The sequence below is a fragment of the Cnephaeus nilssonii genome, assembly GCF_951640355.1.
Source record: "Cnephaeus nilssonii genome assembly, chromosome: 14".
NCBI lineage: Eukaryota > Metazoa > Chordata > Mammalia > Chiroptera > Vespertilionidae > Cnephaeus > Cnephaeus nilssonii.
In genome coordinates, this window is record NC_137085.1 from 3,155,920 (window position 1) to 3,175,074 (window position 19,155).

General features: G+C 53.4%; 1 protein-coding gene across 2 annotated transcripts in view; it reads left to right on the plus strand.

Annotated features, from left to right (window-relative positions):
* MED27 (mediator complex subunit 27) overlaps positions 1 to 19,155 on the plus strand; it is a 138,315-nt gene that overhangs the window by 48,819 nt on the left and 70,341 nt on the right. For both annotated transcript variants that reach the window (XM_079790129.1, XM_079790128.1), the window contains exon 3: positions 5,887 to 6,017. In XM_079790129.1, coding sequence (XP_079646255.1) covers positions 5,887 to 6,017 — 131 coding nt within the window. The remainder of the gene's footprint in view (positions 1 to 5,886; positions 6,018 to 19,155) is intronic.

Below are 19,155 nucleotides of genomic sequence, written 5' to 3' on the forward strand. Positions count from 1 at the left end.
GTCTTCCTCGCTTTCCCAGAGTCCTGTGAAGGTCGTTGCCTCCGTTTCCAGCCACACGCACAGTTGGCTTTGTTCGTGGATCTGTTCAGAGATGAGTGATACCTCCCCCGGCTGATTGGCATCTTTGACATCTGGTGACACGCGTGCAGCTGTCGTGTAAACGGGCCTGTTGTGCGGCAGCCTATTAATAAAGGTGTGAGTCCCGGGTGCTCCAGGAGAACCGTCTACACGCCCCCCCACTTCCCCCCCCACCCCCCAGAGCACGGGTACCAAGAAAATGCCGCTATCCGTCCCGTTTACTTTGACAGCTTGTGAAGCTTGGACATTGGCGGATCTGTATGTAGGAAGAAAGAAGCCCACATGGCACTAGCATGTCCGTGACGCCACGCTGAGCAGGGCTCGGCCCCGGTCCGTGTCTTGCCTTCGTAGTAATTGAAAGGACTGGAATCTAGCTTCCCCATGAGAACAAATAGGCAAATAAATTGGACGCTTCCTTCTGACGGTTTATTGATGGTGTTTTGACCAAATAAAAAGATCATTTACCCAGGAAGGCTCAAATCTAGGGTTGTTTTTCTTTTTAAAAAAGTTGGCTATTTGAAAGAAGCCTTAGGAGATAAAAGGAGGGAAGAAGCTAATACCATTATCTGATATTTAGAGAGAACTCCAAGCAGCACAATTAGACAGATGGGTTTCTGTGGCTGTTTTCCTCGGCACAGATAACACCAGGCCGGCTGCCTGGCTCTCTGCTTAGCGTTACGTTCAAAGGGAGAGGCAGCGCTTTAGCATCACACGGTGCTCGCTCATTAGCTGCAAACAACACAGATTCAGTAATGAGGGCAAAGGTCGGCCACTCAGAGTGGCGATGGGTGTTTAATGGTTTAGGGGAAATGGGACTGTGTGAGAATCTCAGATTAGCGCCCCCCGCCCCCCCCCCCCCCCACACACACACACCTGCCACAGGCCCACACCCAGCCACACGTGGTGACTCAATGCAGGTGTCATTGTCCTGGGTCGGGGCTGTGAGCAGGTTCCTTTGCCAGCAGCTCTGGCTGCCCCGGTCCGTGTTCGAGGGCAGGTGACGCTGCACGGACGGCGTCCTTTCTCGTCGCTCTCCTGGGCTGTCACACAAACTTCCAGAGGACCCTGCGTGGAAACCGATTGCACACGTGATTCTCAGGACAGTAAAGGGACTTGTAAAACCCACTAGGCACTAGCATGATGGCCCCGTCATACAGCAGATCAAGGCTGATGGGTTACTGCTGAGTCTAGAATTTAGATTTTCTGAAAATATTGACATTTCTGATTTCCTTTCTCCAAGGTGTGATTTTTCTTTTTTTTACCTGGAATGATATGAAAACTTAAAATGGTAAGATACAGAACTGCCCCAAACTCCCCACTTCGGTGGTGGCCGGAGTCAGGGAGGAAAAGCAGGCGTGCCTCAGCGCTTAGAGGTCAGAGCGAGGGGGCGACAGGAGCCGGCGAGTGTGGTGATGCGGACACCGCAGCTCCCGGGCACGCCGGGCCCTGTGCGCCGGGGGCCCTGGGCGTCGGGGTCCCTGGGCCCCGGGGGCCCCGGGCAGGAAGAGCCGCTGTGTCTCGTTGCTGGAGCAGAGACGACACACGCCAGCCATTCCTCCAGGTAGAAAGGTGCGGCACACTCATCCCGCCGCGACTGCCCAGTGGCCCGCCTTCCTAAGGTGGGTGTGGCCCGGGCCAGTCACCTCCCAGGCTGGCGTCTCCTCTAGTGGGGGGGTGGCGGCGGTGGGGGGGGGGGGGCACCTCTAGGGCCTTGCTCTGACCTTAGAACCCTGTTTTCTTCTCAAACTGCTGTCCATCGCAAAACATATCCTCTATCCGTTTTGGAGCAGGTAGAAGCCTTTAGAACAATGGTGAAACCAAACGCCCATGTAACTCCTTTAGAAATCCAGATGGGCCAGACTTCAGAGCTGGGGCGTCAGGGGGAGGGTGTGCCCGTGCCCGTAGGGAGGGTCGTGATGTGGACACAGCTGTGGTGAGAGGCGGAGCCCGGCGGCGGCCTTCCAGGCTCATTTCTCCTCCCGCAGGTCTCAGTCTGGCCATTAGGTTGACCAGGACCCCTGGCAACGCTTGGCACCTTTGCAGGTTAAACAGCCTTAAACCCATTCCGCAAATGGAGGTTCTCCTAATTCTAAATGGTGTTTCCCCAGATCACTATGAATTGTTGAAATTTTCCCAGGCCCAGAGGTCACTAGCAGACATATGGATTAGGAAGGGCTTCGGGTTGAGGACAGAACATCCCAGGTCAGTCATAGGAAAAAGAAGGCGGGCGGGCATTAATAGACAGCAAAGTTGGAACTGAGAGAATTGCTCTCAAAATCCAGGGAACGCTGAAATCTCTTAGTACCGAGCGATAACTTAGCAGTTAGTAAAGACCCCCCCCTCCCGCCCACCGCATAAACACTCGTCCTCCCCGCTCTAAGATGTGGGAGTTAAAAGAACAGATCATTTCATTTTTCTCCCGTTTTCACTTTATCCTTGCTGGTGAGTGGAGAACTGACCTTGGGTAGAAAATCACATGAGAACTTTGATAAGTTGCTTTTTGAAACGGTTGTTTCCATGCCACAGACATTTGGAGCAAAGGATGCTTATTGAAATGCATTTTTATAGAAAATATTACAGAACCTGTAAGTGAAAACTTCCGGCAGGACTTTTGGAGAGTGATGTGTTCTTAGTGTTTATTTGTGGATTAGCTGCACTTCCTTCTGCTCTTTGAAACCTTTGGCCGAGGCACGTGTTCCAGGAGCTTTTCAGATCTAAACTGTTTCGTGGAATGGAGTATTTAGTGCTTAAATAATGTATAAATCCTGCTGGACAGGAGCTGCCTGTCAGTTTTATTAACTTTGACCTTTTCTCCCATTATAAAGATGCTTCGGTAAATATTTAATGGGGCCCTTATAGATCTTGACATCGGAGCGGTGTTCCTGGAAACTGGGATAAGTGTAGTGATTAACAGATGTCGCCTAATCACCGTGAGTCAGCTTTCTGGGGAGAGGAGTCCTTCCACCCACATGTACCCTTCGGGGTGCCGGGTCCATTGAGGCTGGCCAAGAGGCAGAGGCTTCAAAGGAACCTTCCAGACAGCCAGCAGCCAGCATGCATTTCTGCTGTTTTGTTTTTCTTTTGTTTGTTTGTTTGCGCAAGTGATCGAAATGCTGCCAGGTGGGCAGAATCACCCCACCACTCTGCCTAGTTAGCAGGCCTCTCCCACTCGGAGTCAGCAGGCCGGAATGGCTGAGCTTGCATGGACCCTGACAAGATCCAGAGCGGAGGAGAGCCAAGGAGAGCCGCCGCCCTGAGCCAGGAGGGGACCCCTGCCAAGCTGTCTTTCCCTTTAAGTCCATAAAGCCCCGTGCATATTGCACTCATTGCAGATTCTGGTGGGAAAGATCGAAACCCAAGTAGCTGACATTTTGAAACATTGTCTTTCAAACTTGTACTGTCCCTCGCTGCCATTGATTTCCCATTTAAGAACTCTGTAGGAGAAAAACAAATTTGAGCAAAATTCATTGGTCTAAGATGAGTTGTTAAAGCCAAATTATGCCCCCCTTTTCCACCATGAGGGGCGCTCCATTTTTATTATGAATGTGATACGTCTTTGTCTTGTATTGTGCAGCCATAAGGCTCCCGCAGCAAATCGACCACGTAAATCAAGAGGCTGTTAAAAAGCAATATGGATGCTCCGAACACAGACATTGCAGGCTTACTGGGTGCCTGGGTACCTCCATGTTTATAGCCACTTGCAAAAAGCAAATCATTTCGTTTGGCTTTGTTTTCTCTCATTCTCGGTGTGTGCGGCCAGTGGCTGTAGGTGAGGCCATTTATTGTTCAGAACATTATTACCCTTTGCATCCAGGGCCCAGCCCCTCTTAGCCGGCGCTCGCCAGTTTCATTACCAGGAGCTGTAGGCCGCGTAGCCGACTCCGCAAAGGAAATCTATCCTTTGAAGAGCATTTTGAAAAGAAATTGATTCAGTAACTCGGAATGAGTTACTATTTGTATGTTCAGTTAATTCCAAATAAGTGTTTGAAAGACCTTGCTTAATTTGAGGAAGGAGGAGGAAACATCCTAGATGTTATAAATAGTCTCAGTCCATATTCTCAGCTTGGCACTTGCTCATTTGAATGTGTTATTTACATCTGTTCAAAATTGGGATACCTTTCAAGGATAATTTTATTATAGACAGATCGATGACAGCTCTTAGGATCTAAAATACAAAAGTCTGGGATTTTAAAAGGAAGGTGGGAGTCAATATCACATGTCAAATTGAATATAAGCTTCATTTGTCAACAAGTGAGAATTAGTTGTATTTAAATCAGAATGTCCTGGTGGTAGGAGTTGGGGGGCTGGGAGATTGCACTGAGCACAAGGGCAGTGTCTGCAGTGATGGAAACTTCTGTGTCTTGATGTGGGTGGCAGTTGTACCGATGTATACATATCAGAACTCATCAAACTGTACACTTAACGTGTACTTTTCATTTTATGTAAATTACTAGTAGCCCATTTGCAGGAAAATCCTGCAAGCGGCTGTTGCGGCCGCGTGTGCGGCCGCTGCCGCTGCCTTTGCAGCCACCGCGCCTGCACCCGCTGGCCACTGCCGCCCGCCCCGCTCCGCCCCGTTCCACCCCGCTCCGCCCCGCCTGGGCTTTCCCTCTGGCAGCCACCTTGCTTTCTGCTTTTCCTCCCTCTTCCTTCTAAGTTGTCTTCAGTCTTCACTCCTCCCTCTCTCAGCGTATGCAAATTAACCGCCATCTTTGTTGGGTAATTTGCATACTCGCCCTGATTGACTGGTAGGTGTGGCTTTGGCTGGTGGGCGTGGCTTGGGCATAGCGAAGGTGCAGTCAATTTGCATATTACTATTTTATTAGGTAGGATAACTCAACAGGGTGGGTTTTTTTAAAAGTCCTGTTTGGTTTAGAATTAGGCAGTATTACTTCTCATTTCCAACAGAGAAATTAAGGTCTAGAGAAGTAAAATGATCTCCTAAGTAAACTCACAGCTCAGCAGTTTGTCCAGAACAAAGCAAAGGCAGCTGGCCCTGAGCCCGTTTAAAGCGTGTGCTTCCTTCCCCACTGTACGCATTTGTGTGTACAAGGAGTGAGAGTACCCTCTTCATCCCCTCTCTCCAGTGAGCCTGTATCATTGGTGTCCATGTCTTCCTGAACGTATTATGGTTGACATTGTATCTTAACCACTGAAAACAGTGCCCAGCGCTTCTGAACCCCGACTCCAGATATGTTTGAATCTGTTCATAAGCGGTCTTCTGCCCCTGGTTTACTGTAGTAGACTGTGAGTTATGTGGCTTTTAGTGTAAGCAAGACATGACAGTAGCAAGAGTTCCCAGAACTAATTTATCTTTAAGAACGAATGGATCTTCTTATAAAAAATGACATTGGTTTTAAAACTATTTACATAAGCATATATGAATAGTAGTAAAAAATAAAGATTACTCTAATTCTACCACTTAGAAACACACTACTAATATTTAGAGAGCATCTTTTTGAGTGTCTCTGTTTATAATGTAACCTATTGGTTTGTTTTTCAGAGCAAAAAAAATGATATAAAGTTCTTTTAATATTCTAGCCAATTCCCCAGGTATTGTTGGGTATTTAGATTGTTTTCAGTTCTTCATCATTATGCAATGCTGTGCTAAGCAGCCTAATTCGTGTTTCTTTTCCCGTTTTTGGATTATCTCCCTCTCGATGCATTCCTTGAAGCAAACGGTTAGCCGCTGGATTTGCAATGATTTGAAATGTTCTGAAGGGGTGCGATGTATCGTGTTGCTAGTCCAATGCCCACGCCCTGCCTTTCCCAGGGTCATTCTCCCCCTGTTGTTCTGTTTCTGGGCAGTTGCAGTACCACGCAGGCCTGGCATCCGGCCTTCTGAATCAACAGTCGCTGAAACGCTCTGCGAACCAGATGGGAGTGTCTGCGAAACGCCGGCCCAAGGCGCAGCCCACCACGCTCGTCCTGCCGCCTCAGTGAGTACCCCGAGAACAAGGGCTTTTGTCCTGGGCCAGCTCGGCTGGGTGCTTGGTTTTGGCTAATTGAAAGTTATTTTTGCGAGATTGTTTTTTTCTCTGAAAAAAGTATCTGTTAACATTAGAAACCCAGCATACAGGTAACATATTTTGCATAGATCTTACATGAAGCAGCTATAATACAGCTCATAGTGTATGTATTTGTGTGTGACTTTTCCACGTAGGATTTTAAGATTCCGCATAGCTGGTTCTTTGTTTCCTTGTGCCATTTCCACAGTCGGCAGAGGGTAAGTGGCCAGCCCACCCGGAGCACATTTCGAAGGCTACGGGCTACCTAGACAACCTGCTGGGGCTGGCGTTAGATCGGCACTAGACTCACCTGTTTTCTTCTTCTTTCCTTTTATTTTAAACTAGAGGCCTGGTGCATGAAAATTCATGCACTGGAGGGGGGTCCCTCAGCCCGGCCTGCCCCCTCTCACAGTCTGGGAGGCCTCAGGGGCAGGAGGCGACCTGGTGATCAGGGGAAGACAACGCCCAATCACACCTCTGCTGCTGCCACTGCTGGCAGTGCAAGCCTCGGCTGGCCCTGTTTACCTGAGCCTCGGGCAGCCCTGGGCAGCTGGGCAGCTGCCTTCCAAGGCTTGTCTGTGCTTCGGGCCGGCCCCAGGCGGCTGGGGGGCTGAGGGGACTGGGGGACTCTGGAGGCAGGTGTGCAGTGCGGCCAGGCCCACCTGGGGGACTGGGCACCACCATCTTGTGGCTGTAGGAGCCGCCATATTTGAGGGTGTGACAGTCAATTAGCATATTCCCTCCTTATTGGCTGTGGGCGTCGCCATCTTTGAGGGCGGGGAAGTCAAGTAGCGTATTCCCTCCTTATTGGCTGTGGGCGCCATCATCTTTGAGGGTGGGATAGCAATTAGCATATTCCCTCATTGGCTGAGGGTGCCACCATCTTTGAGGGCGGGGCAGTCAATTAGCATATTCCCTCCGTATTGGCTGTGGGCGCTGCCATCTTTGTGACGGCATGAGGGTCAATTAACATATTCCCTCTTTTTAGATAAGATATATTCTTATTGATTTCAGAGAGGAAGGAAGAAGGAGAGAGAGATAAAAACATCAATGATGAGAGAGAATCACTGATTGGCTGCCTCCTGCAGGTCCCCCACTGGGGATCAATCCCACAACTTGGGTATGTGCCCTGACCGGGAATTGAACTGTGACTGCCTGGTTTGTATGTCAACGCTCAACCACTGAGCCATACTGGCTGGGCACCTGTTTCTTCTTAAATAGGAATATATTGCTCTTCTTTTTTTCACTAGGAGAGAGCTGTAAAAGGCTCATAAAGTGTGCAGCTTGGTATTGACACATGTACACCTCCAGGTAGCTCCGCCCGGATCAAGCCAGGTGGCCACCGCTGCCCAAATCCCAGTCTGTACACGTGCCCCCTCCCTCCCCAAGTGTAACACTATCCGACCTCCTCTTGAAACATATCTGTTCTTGAACTTCGTATGGATGGGTCACACAATAGGTAATATTTCTTATCAGCTTTTTTTCCCCTCAACATAGTATCTGTTCGATTCATCCAGATTGTTGGCTCATTTTTGTAGCTGGTAGTATTCCTTCTAAAATGCCACAGGTGACTCATTCATTTCCCTGTCGGGTTACTTTGTACCAGGAGCCCCCTAGGTGGGGACGCAGGCTCAGTCAGTGATGTGGGATCAGAAATGTGAACACAAGTCTTTGCAGGTAGCTTTCCTGTCAGAACGTGCCCTCACGAGAGGGGTAGTCCTCTTCAAGGCTGGACTTGGACTTGAAACACATTCCCTTGCTCATTCTGCCCTGCAGTCATTTCATTTCCATCCTCAGTTACCAACTGCACTTAAAAATGTCCAGAGTGTTTGCAAATGAAACTCAGGTGTTCGCCTTCACTTACTTTCTGTTTGATTAGCAAACACTTATTGTACTTACTGTCCGCCAGGCACTGTCCTAGGCTCTGGGAATAAAATCAGGAGCAAGACAGACATGTTCCCATCTTCCTGGAGCTTTTCGTTTACGGTGGGGGCGTGGAGCAAAAAAAGACACCCTTAAACAAATGAGTAAATACAGTAATACCGTAATTTCTGTTATAATTGGTGCTTAGGAAGGGAACATGGAGGGTGGTGGGAGTGGACGTGGGTGAAACTTGGAGAGTGAGGAGGAGAAAGGCCAGCGGGGAGCTGGGGGGTGACGGGATGACAGGGACTTTCCCTCTTATGCGAACACCGTAGACCACCATCTCGGCGATCTTCAGGTTTTCTTCACAATTAACATGTGCTTCCAGGATAGAGTGAACCGAACCAGCTGGCCTCCGGCCGGTCAGTTTGTGCCTGCTGCAGGCACACGTGCCGTATTTTCCCACTACAGGGGCCTCTCCCTTGAGTGACACGAGACAGTGTTAACTGTGGGGCAGCGAGCTTCCTAGGAATGTGACTCTTGTTTCTCAGGTGATGAGGCGGTGATTCTGGAAATCTCAACTTCCAACCTTGGTTGTAGGCTCGATCCCCGGCTCTGGTCGGGGATGTGTCTCTCTCACATCAATGTTTCTCTCTCTGTCTCTCACCTTCCCTTCCACTCTCTCTAAAAACCAACGGAAAAATATCCTTGGGTGAGGATCAACAACAACAAAAAACAATAAATAAGTAAATAGATCTCAACTTCCAGCTCTCAGAAGTCTAATGGGCCTTGTAACTTGTCATTTTCTTCACTTGGATTGTCTGCTGAGGCAAGACGCTGGCGTGAGTGAAAGGCTTTCTAATGTCCCATAAGACTGGAGCCGAAAAGTGCGGCTGCTAACTCTCTCTCGACAAAAGTCCGTGCTCCGTCCATCTGTTCCGCATTCGCTCATTTGCATTGGCTTGAAACCTGCTTCCAGGTGACATGCTATTATGAGGACACTCAGCAACTATTTTAAGCACCGAGGCAATCAACAGACTCTGTTCTCGTGCCAGAGAAAAGAGGTGCTCACAACTGTCATTATACATTTATAACGAATCACTCAAAACACCCGTTTCAAAGAGAAACGTGGTTGCTGTGTCCTAAGAATACAACTCTGAAATGATTTCCTATACTGAGGAGCCTGTTTCCTGTGGAAATTGACTGTCACCTTCTCACATCATTGAGCTTTCTGGGCTCACATTATCCTGGAACCCGTTACAGAACTGCTGTCCGGTGGGCAGGATCTATAGCGAAAGGCCATTCAGGGCACTTTTATTGAGCACCTGCTGTGTGCCACTTAGCGTGCAGACATCAGGATAGAAGCACCAAGGAGACTTTGCTGCTGGCTTAATTGGATTATAAAAATTTTTGAATTAAAAATAGGACACTAGTTAATATATACATTATTGTAGGTTTTTGGAAAAATAATGAGAACAAAAAACAAAAAATACTTTCACCCTGAGAAAATTATTAAGGTTTTGATGGGTATTGTTCTAGACCTGGCGTCGGCAAACTGCGGCTCGCGAGCCACATGCGGCTCTTTGGCCCCCTGAGTGTGGCTCTTCCATAAAATACCATGGCCTGGGCGAGTCTATTTTGAAGAAGTGGCGTTAGAAGAAGTTTAAGTTTAAAAAATTTGGCTCTCAAAAGAAATTTCCATCGTTGTACTGTTGATATTTGGCTCTGTGGACTAATGAGTTTGCTGACCACTGTTCTAGACTATTTTCTCTGTACATGTAAGTATAGATTTTAAAAAACAAAAAACAGCCTCCAGAAAGCGTTGGCTATTGTTCCGTATCACATCTCAGTATTTCTTGGTGGAGCTGTTGGATCTAAGGTAATATAGAACATTTAAAGTTGTTTATCAGTCACCCATGGTATAGTTGTATTTTGTAGAACACTAATTCAGTTTGTGTTATAAGCACGGCATAACTATTAAATAGCTCTGTCATTAAGACAATTCCCGGAACTCCCTTATAAAACAACACCTAAACCCTCCCAGGTTGCTCCATTCGTTGCCTGTTGCTGTCTGACAAACCGCCAGCACGCAGTGGTTAGCACCAGCACGCAATGGTTAGCGCCAGCACACACAGCCTCTCGCCTGTTCTGCGCATCTGGAACCCGGAATGGCGCTGGGTGGTCCGGCTCGGGGTGTCTCAGGAGGTTGCGCTCGGACAGCAGCCAGGGCTGCAGCCACTGCAGGACGGGCTGGGATCCCAGGTCACTTCCAAGGTGGCGCGCTCACATGGCGGGCGAGCTGGTGCTGGCTGTTGATGGGAGACCTGGCTCCGCTCCACAGAGTTCCTCTCCACGGGGGTTTGAGTGTCCACGTGGCTCGCGGTGACTTCTCCCAGAGCCAGAGACTGAGAACAAGAGTCCTGGGGTCTCTCCTTTTGATGACGTGGCCTCAGAAGACACGGAGCACCAAGCCACCCATCCTGGGTGCTAGGCATTCCAGGGAGGATATGCCAGGGGAGAGAGGAGACCCCGTGGGAAGGAAGGAGGACCAGAGGAGTCCCAGCCAGGAGGCTGCAGAGGGCGAGGGCGGGGCTGGGAGCCCAGTCACTTATTTCCCAGCAGCCATCTCGGGCCTTCTTCACGTGGTTGGCTGTGCGCTGGGCTGGGGTTTGGAGAAGAATAAGGTATAATTTTGGCTTTTAGGAAGCGCAGAGTGGGAACAGGCACAAACAAGCAGGAGGGAATCAGCAAAGTGCCACGTCTAACGATGGTCCTGGCACGCCCGAGACGGCCATGGGCCGGGCCCTGAGAGACCCGCTCAGGGAGGCCAGCCATCCTCCACCTGCTCCCGTCTGCCAGGCGAGGGTGGAGGCCTTGCTTCATTAAGGGAGCAGGTTTGCTTTTCAGATAGCGGAGGCCGCAGTGAAGGACCTGGCTGGGCCCTCACTCACTCTGCTCAGCACTTAATGCCAGGCTCCTGGGCTTGGGCAGGGGCTCCTGGGTGTGGGCAGGGGCTCCTGGGCTTGGGCAGGGGCTCCTGGGTGTGGGCAGTGGCCCTGGGTGTGGACAGTGGCCCTGGTTTTGGGCAGGGGTTCCTGGGCTTGGGCAGGAGCTCCTGGGCGTGGGCAGTGGCCTGGGCATGGGCAGTGGCTCCTGCCAGCAGCCAGAGGGCAGTCAGCCTGCAGCGCCAGAACCGGCTCTGAGTGCCAAGACCGAGACCACAGGCCCGGCAGGGGTGCAGGCCACTTGTGCGGTGTGTTTGTTTTTAAAATGCAGCACTCAGATTCCCGTGTTCCTGTAGGATTGGTGGGATCAGTGATCCAGAGCTGCCCCCCCCCCCCCAAAGAAGCTTGTGGGAAGACACAGATGTTCATGTTGAGAGATCTTTCATCACGTCAGCTCTCAGAGGGCACTGACACGCAGCTCGCTCCCCTGGCTCCCGAGTGTTCACGTGGAGGCGCTTTTTTGTCTTTTTGGGTTAATCCTCTCCCAAGGATATTTTTTCCATTGATTTGTAGAGAGAATGGAAGGGAGGGGAGAGACAGAGAGAGAAACATCAATGTGAGAGTGACACATCGATTGGTTGCCTCCTGCATGCGCCCGATTGGGGCCGAAGACCAAGCCTGCAACCAAGATACATGCCCTTGACCGGAATCAAACCCGTGACCCTTCAGTCCGTAGGCCAACGCTCTGAGCCAGACCAGGGCCCAGGGAGTCTTGTGAAGAAGGCGCCATCATTTTCCTGAAGGAGCAGTGTGCCCTGGGGCGGGGTAAACGTGGGTGTGGGCGGTAGTGGATCTGAGGGCTCCTCTCTGTCCTCATTCCGCACACACAGCTCACTCCTGTTGCGGGGAGTAAAAGGAAATGGTCTCACAGAAAGGTTAGTGGGAAAAATACTGCCTCCTCCCCTGGACGTGGTGGAGACAGGCTGTTTCTCTGCGTCACGTTCTCTTTCTTGAAAAGGTCCTGCTGCTCAATCAAGGGCACGTCCCCTTTCATGGCGCCTCTGCTAGTCCCGGAGGTGCCGTGCAGCCCAGCCCAGCATAGCCCTCCGCGGGCCCGCCCACCTGCCCCGCACCTGCATCGGTCTTCTCTCTCCCCTCATCAGTGTTCCCCTTCGTCCTGGGTCATCCCAGAAGAGTACAAACACGCCAACCCACCCGCCTCCATGGAGACCGCCCCGCTCATCGCCCCCTGCCCTGGCGGCCCCCTCCACAGCGGGACCCCCTGGGAGAGGCGACTGCATGGCTGCGGCTCCTCACGCCCCGGGCAGCACTGGCTGTTTCTGTCCCTGTGCCCTGGTGTGCCTCTTGCAGACGCCACAGGAATGGCCTCACGCAGAGCAGTTTCTTTGGCTCCGCCTGGTGTCGCAGACTCACTTGTGTTGTACGTGTCAGTGGGCCGTCCGCCTTCTCACTGGCCAGCATTCCTGGGTGTTTGCGAGCCTCCGGTGCATTTCCTGAGCCTGTCCTCTGCTGCGGGGTTGTCTAACCCCCGCGAGCGCAGGCGTCTCCCTCCCGCCCCCCCCCCCCCCGCTCTCCCAGGCCTGCCTCGATGTGGCACCACACAGGCGCAGCGGGCCGGGAGGCAGTGGCCGGTTCAGGAGGTGACAGGGAAGTGGCAGTGCGCACACCAGGGGCTCGTCTGAGCCTTCAGCGCGGCCACTAGTGCGGCTCCGGGAGTTGAACTGAAAGGAACTCGTGCTCCGCCACCGCCTTGCGCACTGTTTCCCCAGATCGTCGACTGGAGGGCACACAGGCTCCCACCGGCGACTGCTGCTGCCCACGGCGGTCCCGGCCGCCCTGCTCAGCGCGAGGCAGCAGCATCCGAGAGCAGAGCCCGGCCTGGGTCTGTTGTCGTGGTCACTGACGTCAAACCAAGGCGGGCATGTGGCCGGATGACGCGCACGGGACCAGAGGCTCTTCCTGTAGCGCCCTGGCCATTAGGTCACCCTCTCCCCGTGGCTGACTTCTTCCTAGGCCGCAGGGGGCGCCAGGCCTCGCGTTGCTGGGTCGTCATGGAAACCCTGACATGGTGCCACTTGAATGGGACGCTTCCGTCAGGGGCCCTGTTTCCTTCTTGGTGGCTCGGTCCCCGGAGGATCCTGGTTTTTGTCGAGGGCAGAATTTGTGTATGCTGATAAGCTGATAATGAAATTCTTCCACATAGATGGCAGCAGGAACCTGGACAAGAATATTTGGCCTCGCTTTTCATCGGGGGTGTTGCGTTGGCACAAAGGCCAGTGAAGAAAGTGTGAGTGAGGAGCCCACTGGTCCGTTGCCATGAGCTTCTGAAACCAGGGCATCATTTCCTGGGTCCCCTTTTCCAAGGATGGTGCGACCCAGGCGGACTCCCCTAGGCTTGGGCTGGGGGGGCAGAGCAAGTGTGTGGCCTGGACTGAGTGTCCCCAAAAGGCACAGAGAACTTCACAGCTGGAAGTTTCCTGAGTTTTAGAAAAAGTCATCAAAACTTGAGCAGAAGTTCGCTAAATCCCTCTTTCCCTATTGGCAAGTATTAAGTAACAATATTCATGAAATGCCGCGGAGAGGCTGTGTAATAAAGAAATAAGCCCTGGCCTTGGTGGCTGCAGCGCCCCAGCAGAGCTGAAATGGAGGATGTAATTAAAGATGGAAACAGTGTTTGCCTCTAGAACCCGAGACTCCTCTCCCGCGGGGCCGTATTAATAAGGAAGAGATCAGTGCCCAATAACACACCTCGGAGCTCATTTATTAGCCCCGTGTTTAAGCGTCGGACTCGGTACTTCGCTGCTGCTTTCCTGCAAGACTGGAGCTGTCTCCAGGAACGGCCAGGGCAGGGGCACCAGTCTTAGCCCCCAAAAGGCGCCTGAGCCCGGCCGGGGTGGCTCAGTGGTTGAGCATTGATCTGTGAACCAGGAAGTCACAGTTCGATTCCCGGTGTGGGGCAGGCAGGAGGCAGCCAATCAATGATTCCCTGTCATCACTGATGTTTCTATCTCTATCTCCCTCTCCCTTCCTCTCTGAAATTTAAAAAAAATAAATAAAAATAAGGGTGTCTGAGTCTGTCCAGTGTCCTGGGTGGGAGAGGGGCTCACTGCAAGGTCACCTGACTGGGTCACCCGTCCTGTAACGCGTCGTCTCTGCTTGTCCACAGAAAAGGGTTCTGTCTGTTGGTGTGTTGGTTCTGTGCAGGGCTGTGGGTTTAGGAACAGGTGAGCCGGCTGTTTGAAGGTTTTATAACTGGCGGGAAAGGGGTGAGGCACTATAAAATGTTGTCACGCCATCTTCACGCAGTGACAGAAAGAAAGCCTTGTGTCAGGTGCCTGGTGCCCAGGGCTGCGTGCAGCGGCCGCCCTGTCCGCCAGGGCCTGCCCGATGGGGCTGTAACGGGTAACTGACGAGCCCATCTCACTTCCTCCTGCTGCTGTTTTGGTTGCTGTCCACTTGAGGTTGTTGCCCATTGGCGCTGATGCCGAGTCGCAGGCACCGTGGGGCCAAGGCGGAGTAGTCCTCCTCCCTGCTCGCCTCACTGCGGCCTTGTTCTTGCTTTTTCAGAGTTTCTCCTGCAGGGCCCGGAGCAGGCCTCAGAAAAGCCCCTGAAATGCCCTTTCTTTTCTTTTCTTTTTTAAAAATATTTTTATTGATTTCAGAGAGGAACGGAGAGGGAGAGAGAGATAGAAACATCAATGAGAGAGAATCATCGATAGGCTACCTCCTGCACGCCCCCCACTGGGGATCGAGCCTGCAACCTGGGCATGTGCCCCCGACTGGAATCGAACCCGGGACCCTTCAGTCCGCAGGCCGACACTCTGTCCACCGAGCCACACCCGCCAGGGCTGAGATGCACTTTCTTCTGTGCGTCCGTGCTCACGCTTCTGGCCGGTAGAGAAAGAACGTGTCTCGCAGTCTGCGTCACTGACTGGGAAGGAAAGTGTGGGTCCGTGGCTCAGACCTCCCGTGAGGCTTTCCCCGCAGCTCTCCACGGCCACGGCCACGGCCACAGCCACTGCACCTCCGGGGGGACCAGGGCTCTGTGACTCCTTTGCTGCCCCGCCTTGGCTCAGGTACTGATGGCTGAGCAAATGGGCCCTCCAGGCTAGTCCCCTTTATGCTGTGACACACACACACACACACACACACACACACACACGCACGTGCACACCCCCGAGTTGGTGGGGTGACCATCCTTTTACAGGAGGTTCCGGCCCTGTGTGTGCACTGCTCACGTCTTAGTGAAGTGGGAGAGTGAGCGCTGGGTGTCTCAGTGCCTGGAACAGGGGCCACTTGCCTGACAGAGTGCCTGCAGTGCGGGGCTGGCCTCACAGTCAGACCGCCCTGCTGAGAGGAGGGGAGGATCGGGGCCGTGGGAGAGCCTCCCGGGCTGGTGAGAGGACGCGTGGCGGCGGGATCAGGAAGATGAGTCCAGTCCGGTGGCAGGTGCGGTAGCTGAGGGGCGTCTGCAGCTGTGGGGGAGCTCATTGCTCACGTTACTTATCGCCTCTCTCCTCCCCGGGCTGGAGGAACCTGGGAGGGATGAAGGCGGAGGCCTCATAAATGTTAATGCAGTAATCTGTCTGTGGAGAGTAAAGAGAGGGACTTTTTGTTTTAAATGCTCTATGCCTTATGCCTCATTAGCATAGATGTTGTAAAAGATCCCGTCTCCCCTTGAGAGCCATGTTAGTGCAGCCAGTAGCCGCCCTGGGATCAGTCGCTGGGCGGGACTGTCATACCAGAGGGGCAGGGGGACGCCTCTGCTCCCCGCTTCACCCCGACCAGTGCGGGCCGGGGCAGGAGGCCGGTGGGAAGTCCTGGGTCCTGGCTTCTCTTCTAGACCTTCCATCTGCACCTTTGTCCCTTCACTCTGCAAGCGTCTATTGGGCACTCTGTAAGCGAGGTGTGCGCTCCGTCAGCCAAAGTGAGGTGTGCGCTCCATGAGCCAAGGCTAAGTGTGCGCTCCATGAGCCAAGGCGAGGTGTGCGCTCCGTCAGCCAAAGTGAGGTGTGCGCTCCGTCAGCCAAAGTGAGGTGTGCGCTCCATGAGCCAAGGCTAAGTGTGCACTCCGTCAGGTAAGGCTAGGTGTGCGCTCCGTCAGCCAAGGCGAGGTGTGCGCTCCATGAGCCAAGGCTAGGTGTGCGCTCCGTCAGCCAAGGCGAGGTGTGCGCTCCGTCAGGTAAGGCGAGGTGTGCGCTCCGTCAGCCAAGGCGAGGTGTGCGCTCCGTCAGGTAAGGCTAGGTGTGCGCTCCATGAGCCAAGGTTAGGTGTGCGCTCCGTCAGGTAAGGCTAGGTGTGCGCTCCGTCAGCCAAGGTTAGGTGTGCGCTCCGTCAGTGGCAGTCTAAGGTGCAGAGCCCTGCCTATAAGCAGGTGAGGAAGGCAGTGAGTCCCGGGCCAGGTTAGGGCCAGGTGCTCGTGCCTTGGGTGAAATAGGGTGGCCTCACTTGGCTTTAAGACCCTCCGCCTCCCCTTCTCCAATGTGTTGCCGGGGAGGGGGGGGCTGGGGGAGGGAGAGGGTGTATGATAAGAACAGTTGCTAATTGTTGGAACTGCCCGGCAAGAACATAATGCTGCTGATGAGCTCATTATACTGTTTTATCTACTTTTGGGTAAATTTGAAAATGTTCACAGTAGAATGTTTTTAGAAATGTGGGTCTGGAGCTTGGATTGTTATTGAAGAAACAGAGTTCTGGTAATCAGTGGGGGTGAGAGGAGAATTCTCGGGGTGGGAAGAGGCTGTGGAGGGAGACCAGCGGAGGGCAAGGAGGGGACCAGGAGCCCACCCGCCGCCACGTGGACGGCAGCCCTTACAGGCTGGCCCTTGGCCTGGCCAGCCTGCAGCTGCTCTGTGCCGTTGTCTCAGACCGGCTGTAACAGAGACTAAATGTCAGGTCACTGTCGTCTGTAGATACTGAATCAAAGAGCAGGTGTAAAATAGAGAAGCAAGATAAAGAGCCCGGCCATTAAGCACGACATCCAGTGTGGCCGCCCCGGGACGGCGGAGAATTACGTTCATTGCCCCTCTAATTGCATTTCTCACCACGAGGTGATGTCCAGGAAGACAGCTCTCTCGTGTGGTTATGACATCACTCGGGCCATTACTGGGCAAAGGAAGGAACCGGGTGGGTGGTGTGGCTCATCAGACAGCAGCTGGCCTTTCTCAGTCCCTTTTGCATAACAAAGAGCTGCAGGATTGTTCCTATCTCACCCTGTGCCCTCCCAGCCAGCGCTGTTTGTAAGCGGAACACTCTCTCTCTCTAAACCTTTCTGTTCTTTCCTGGAATGGAAAGTAACTTGCTTGGTCTTTTGATGTGTCTGTCTCTCTTTCTCTCTGCCACGTAGGCTCTTAGTAACCCACAGATTTTGGCCCAGAAAGTCCGTTTAAGGTGATATGTGATCAGGAAGCAGTGAGCCAGCTTCTGTGTTCACTGTGTGGGCGCTGAGTGCTCAGTGGTGTGAGAGCAGCGTGCGCGGGAGGTGGCTTGTGTAGATACTAAGGGCGGTGCCGAGAGAGGCGTTTGGAAGAGGACAGGTCAGTCACAGAGCGCCGCGGCTCAGCTCTGCGCAGTGTGGGGGGACCCGTGTCAGGCCTTTCCTCGCCCCTGATGGGAAGGCAGACAGACCGCTTGGGTTCTGCGCAGCTGATGCAGTTCGGTTGCTCCTCGGTTCTCGGGTTCCTGGCTGAGCTGGAGGAAGGGGGAGGTCACAGCTCTGCTTTTCAGTGTAGGTCCCGAATGGTGGTACCGAGGGGTGTCTCCCGGCGGGCGCAGGCGCAGGCCCTGGTGGCACCTGCCGTGTGAGATGCAGCTGCACTTGAACGTAGCAAGTGTCTGTTGTTGTGCACGGCTGCCTTCGGGATATTTGGGAACAAGCAGCAGCTCTGAAAACGGGCAGAAGTTGCCTTGGGAGGGAATCAGGCTCTTCCTGTGGTGCCTCCGGGTTATGATTTCAAAGGCAGGGCCCACCCGCTCCGCCCTGGAATGACCCCGACTAATGGACTGACCGCAGCGTTTACGGGTTTCGCACTCCACACCTGATCCGTGCACAGCGCCACGGGCCCTTGGCTCGCAGGAGCTTCGTCCGGTCCAAGGGGCAGCGGGGTTCAGAGGCGGAAAAGAGAGTCAGTTCCGGTGGCTGGCCAGCAGCCTTCCTGAGCTTTGAGCTGACGTCCCCCCGGAGGCCCGCCCCCAGGTCCCGCTCTGCTCAGACCCCGGGTCCCGGGGCAGCACTGGCTTTCAGGCTGCAGCGCCTGGAGTTCAGGGCGAACCAGAGACCACGTCCTCTTAGGTGACACCTCATTGGAGTTACAGACACGCCCGCCTTTGGGAAATGGGTAGGGTGCTCAGTGAAGGGGCAGGAGGGGGTGGGGGGAGCCTGTTGCAGGGACTGGGGACCAGCGGGAGCCCCGGTCTCACGGAGAGTACCTGTGAGCGTGAAGGTAGTGCGTGCGGTCTCAGGCCCCCCTGGAGAACGTCAGGGTGGTCAGAATGAGGGAAACCAGGCCGAGGCCCATGGACTGACTCACAGACGGTGCCCAGCAGAGCAGGAAGGCTGCAGAGGGGCTGACTCCTGCAGCACCGCCGAGTTAGGGATGCGCTGGTTCGCAGGGTCTGCGTGGGGGGGGGGGGGGGTGGCAGCAGAGGGGGGGCAGCGAGCCCTGCTGGGGCCCTGGCCCTGTGCACTCGGGCCTGGGCTGGACTCCTTCCTCTGAACAGCAGGTGTGGAGGGACGTGCAGGGTGGGCTGGAGAAGGACAGTGTGAGGAGACAGGTGCGCGGTCCTGTGGGAACGGGGAGGGTAGGGAACCCCCCGCGTGGGCCTCCGCAGCGGAGGGTGCGCTGAACTTGGACTAACTAGGTGGTCAGGGGCGGGTTTCCGCCAGGCGCGGCCAGTTCACGCACGTTCAAGGTGAGTATATTGCTTCCCACGCGGGTGTTAAAATAGAACCAGGTCCTGCCGAAGGAGATTAGAGGGGAGTTGATAGTGATGTCTGGGATATGTGTCCTGTTTTAGGTTTGGTATTTCTTAAGCACATTTATGTTGGGGGGTAAATAAAACGCGATGACACAGTAGAAATAACTGTAGAGCTGGCTGACATGGGAGTTTATTATCCGGCTCTCTACTTTTGGATGTGTTCCAACATTTCCATAAAAGAAAGTGAAATTGAAAATAGTATCGCTGCTTGGACACCTGTGAGTGCACCCAGGCTGTGCACTTAAGGTGGTTAAGATGGAGAG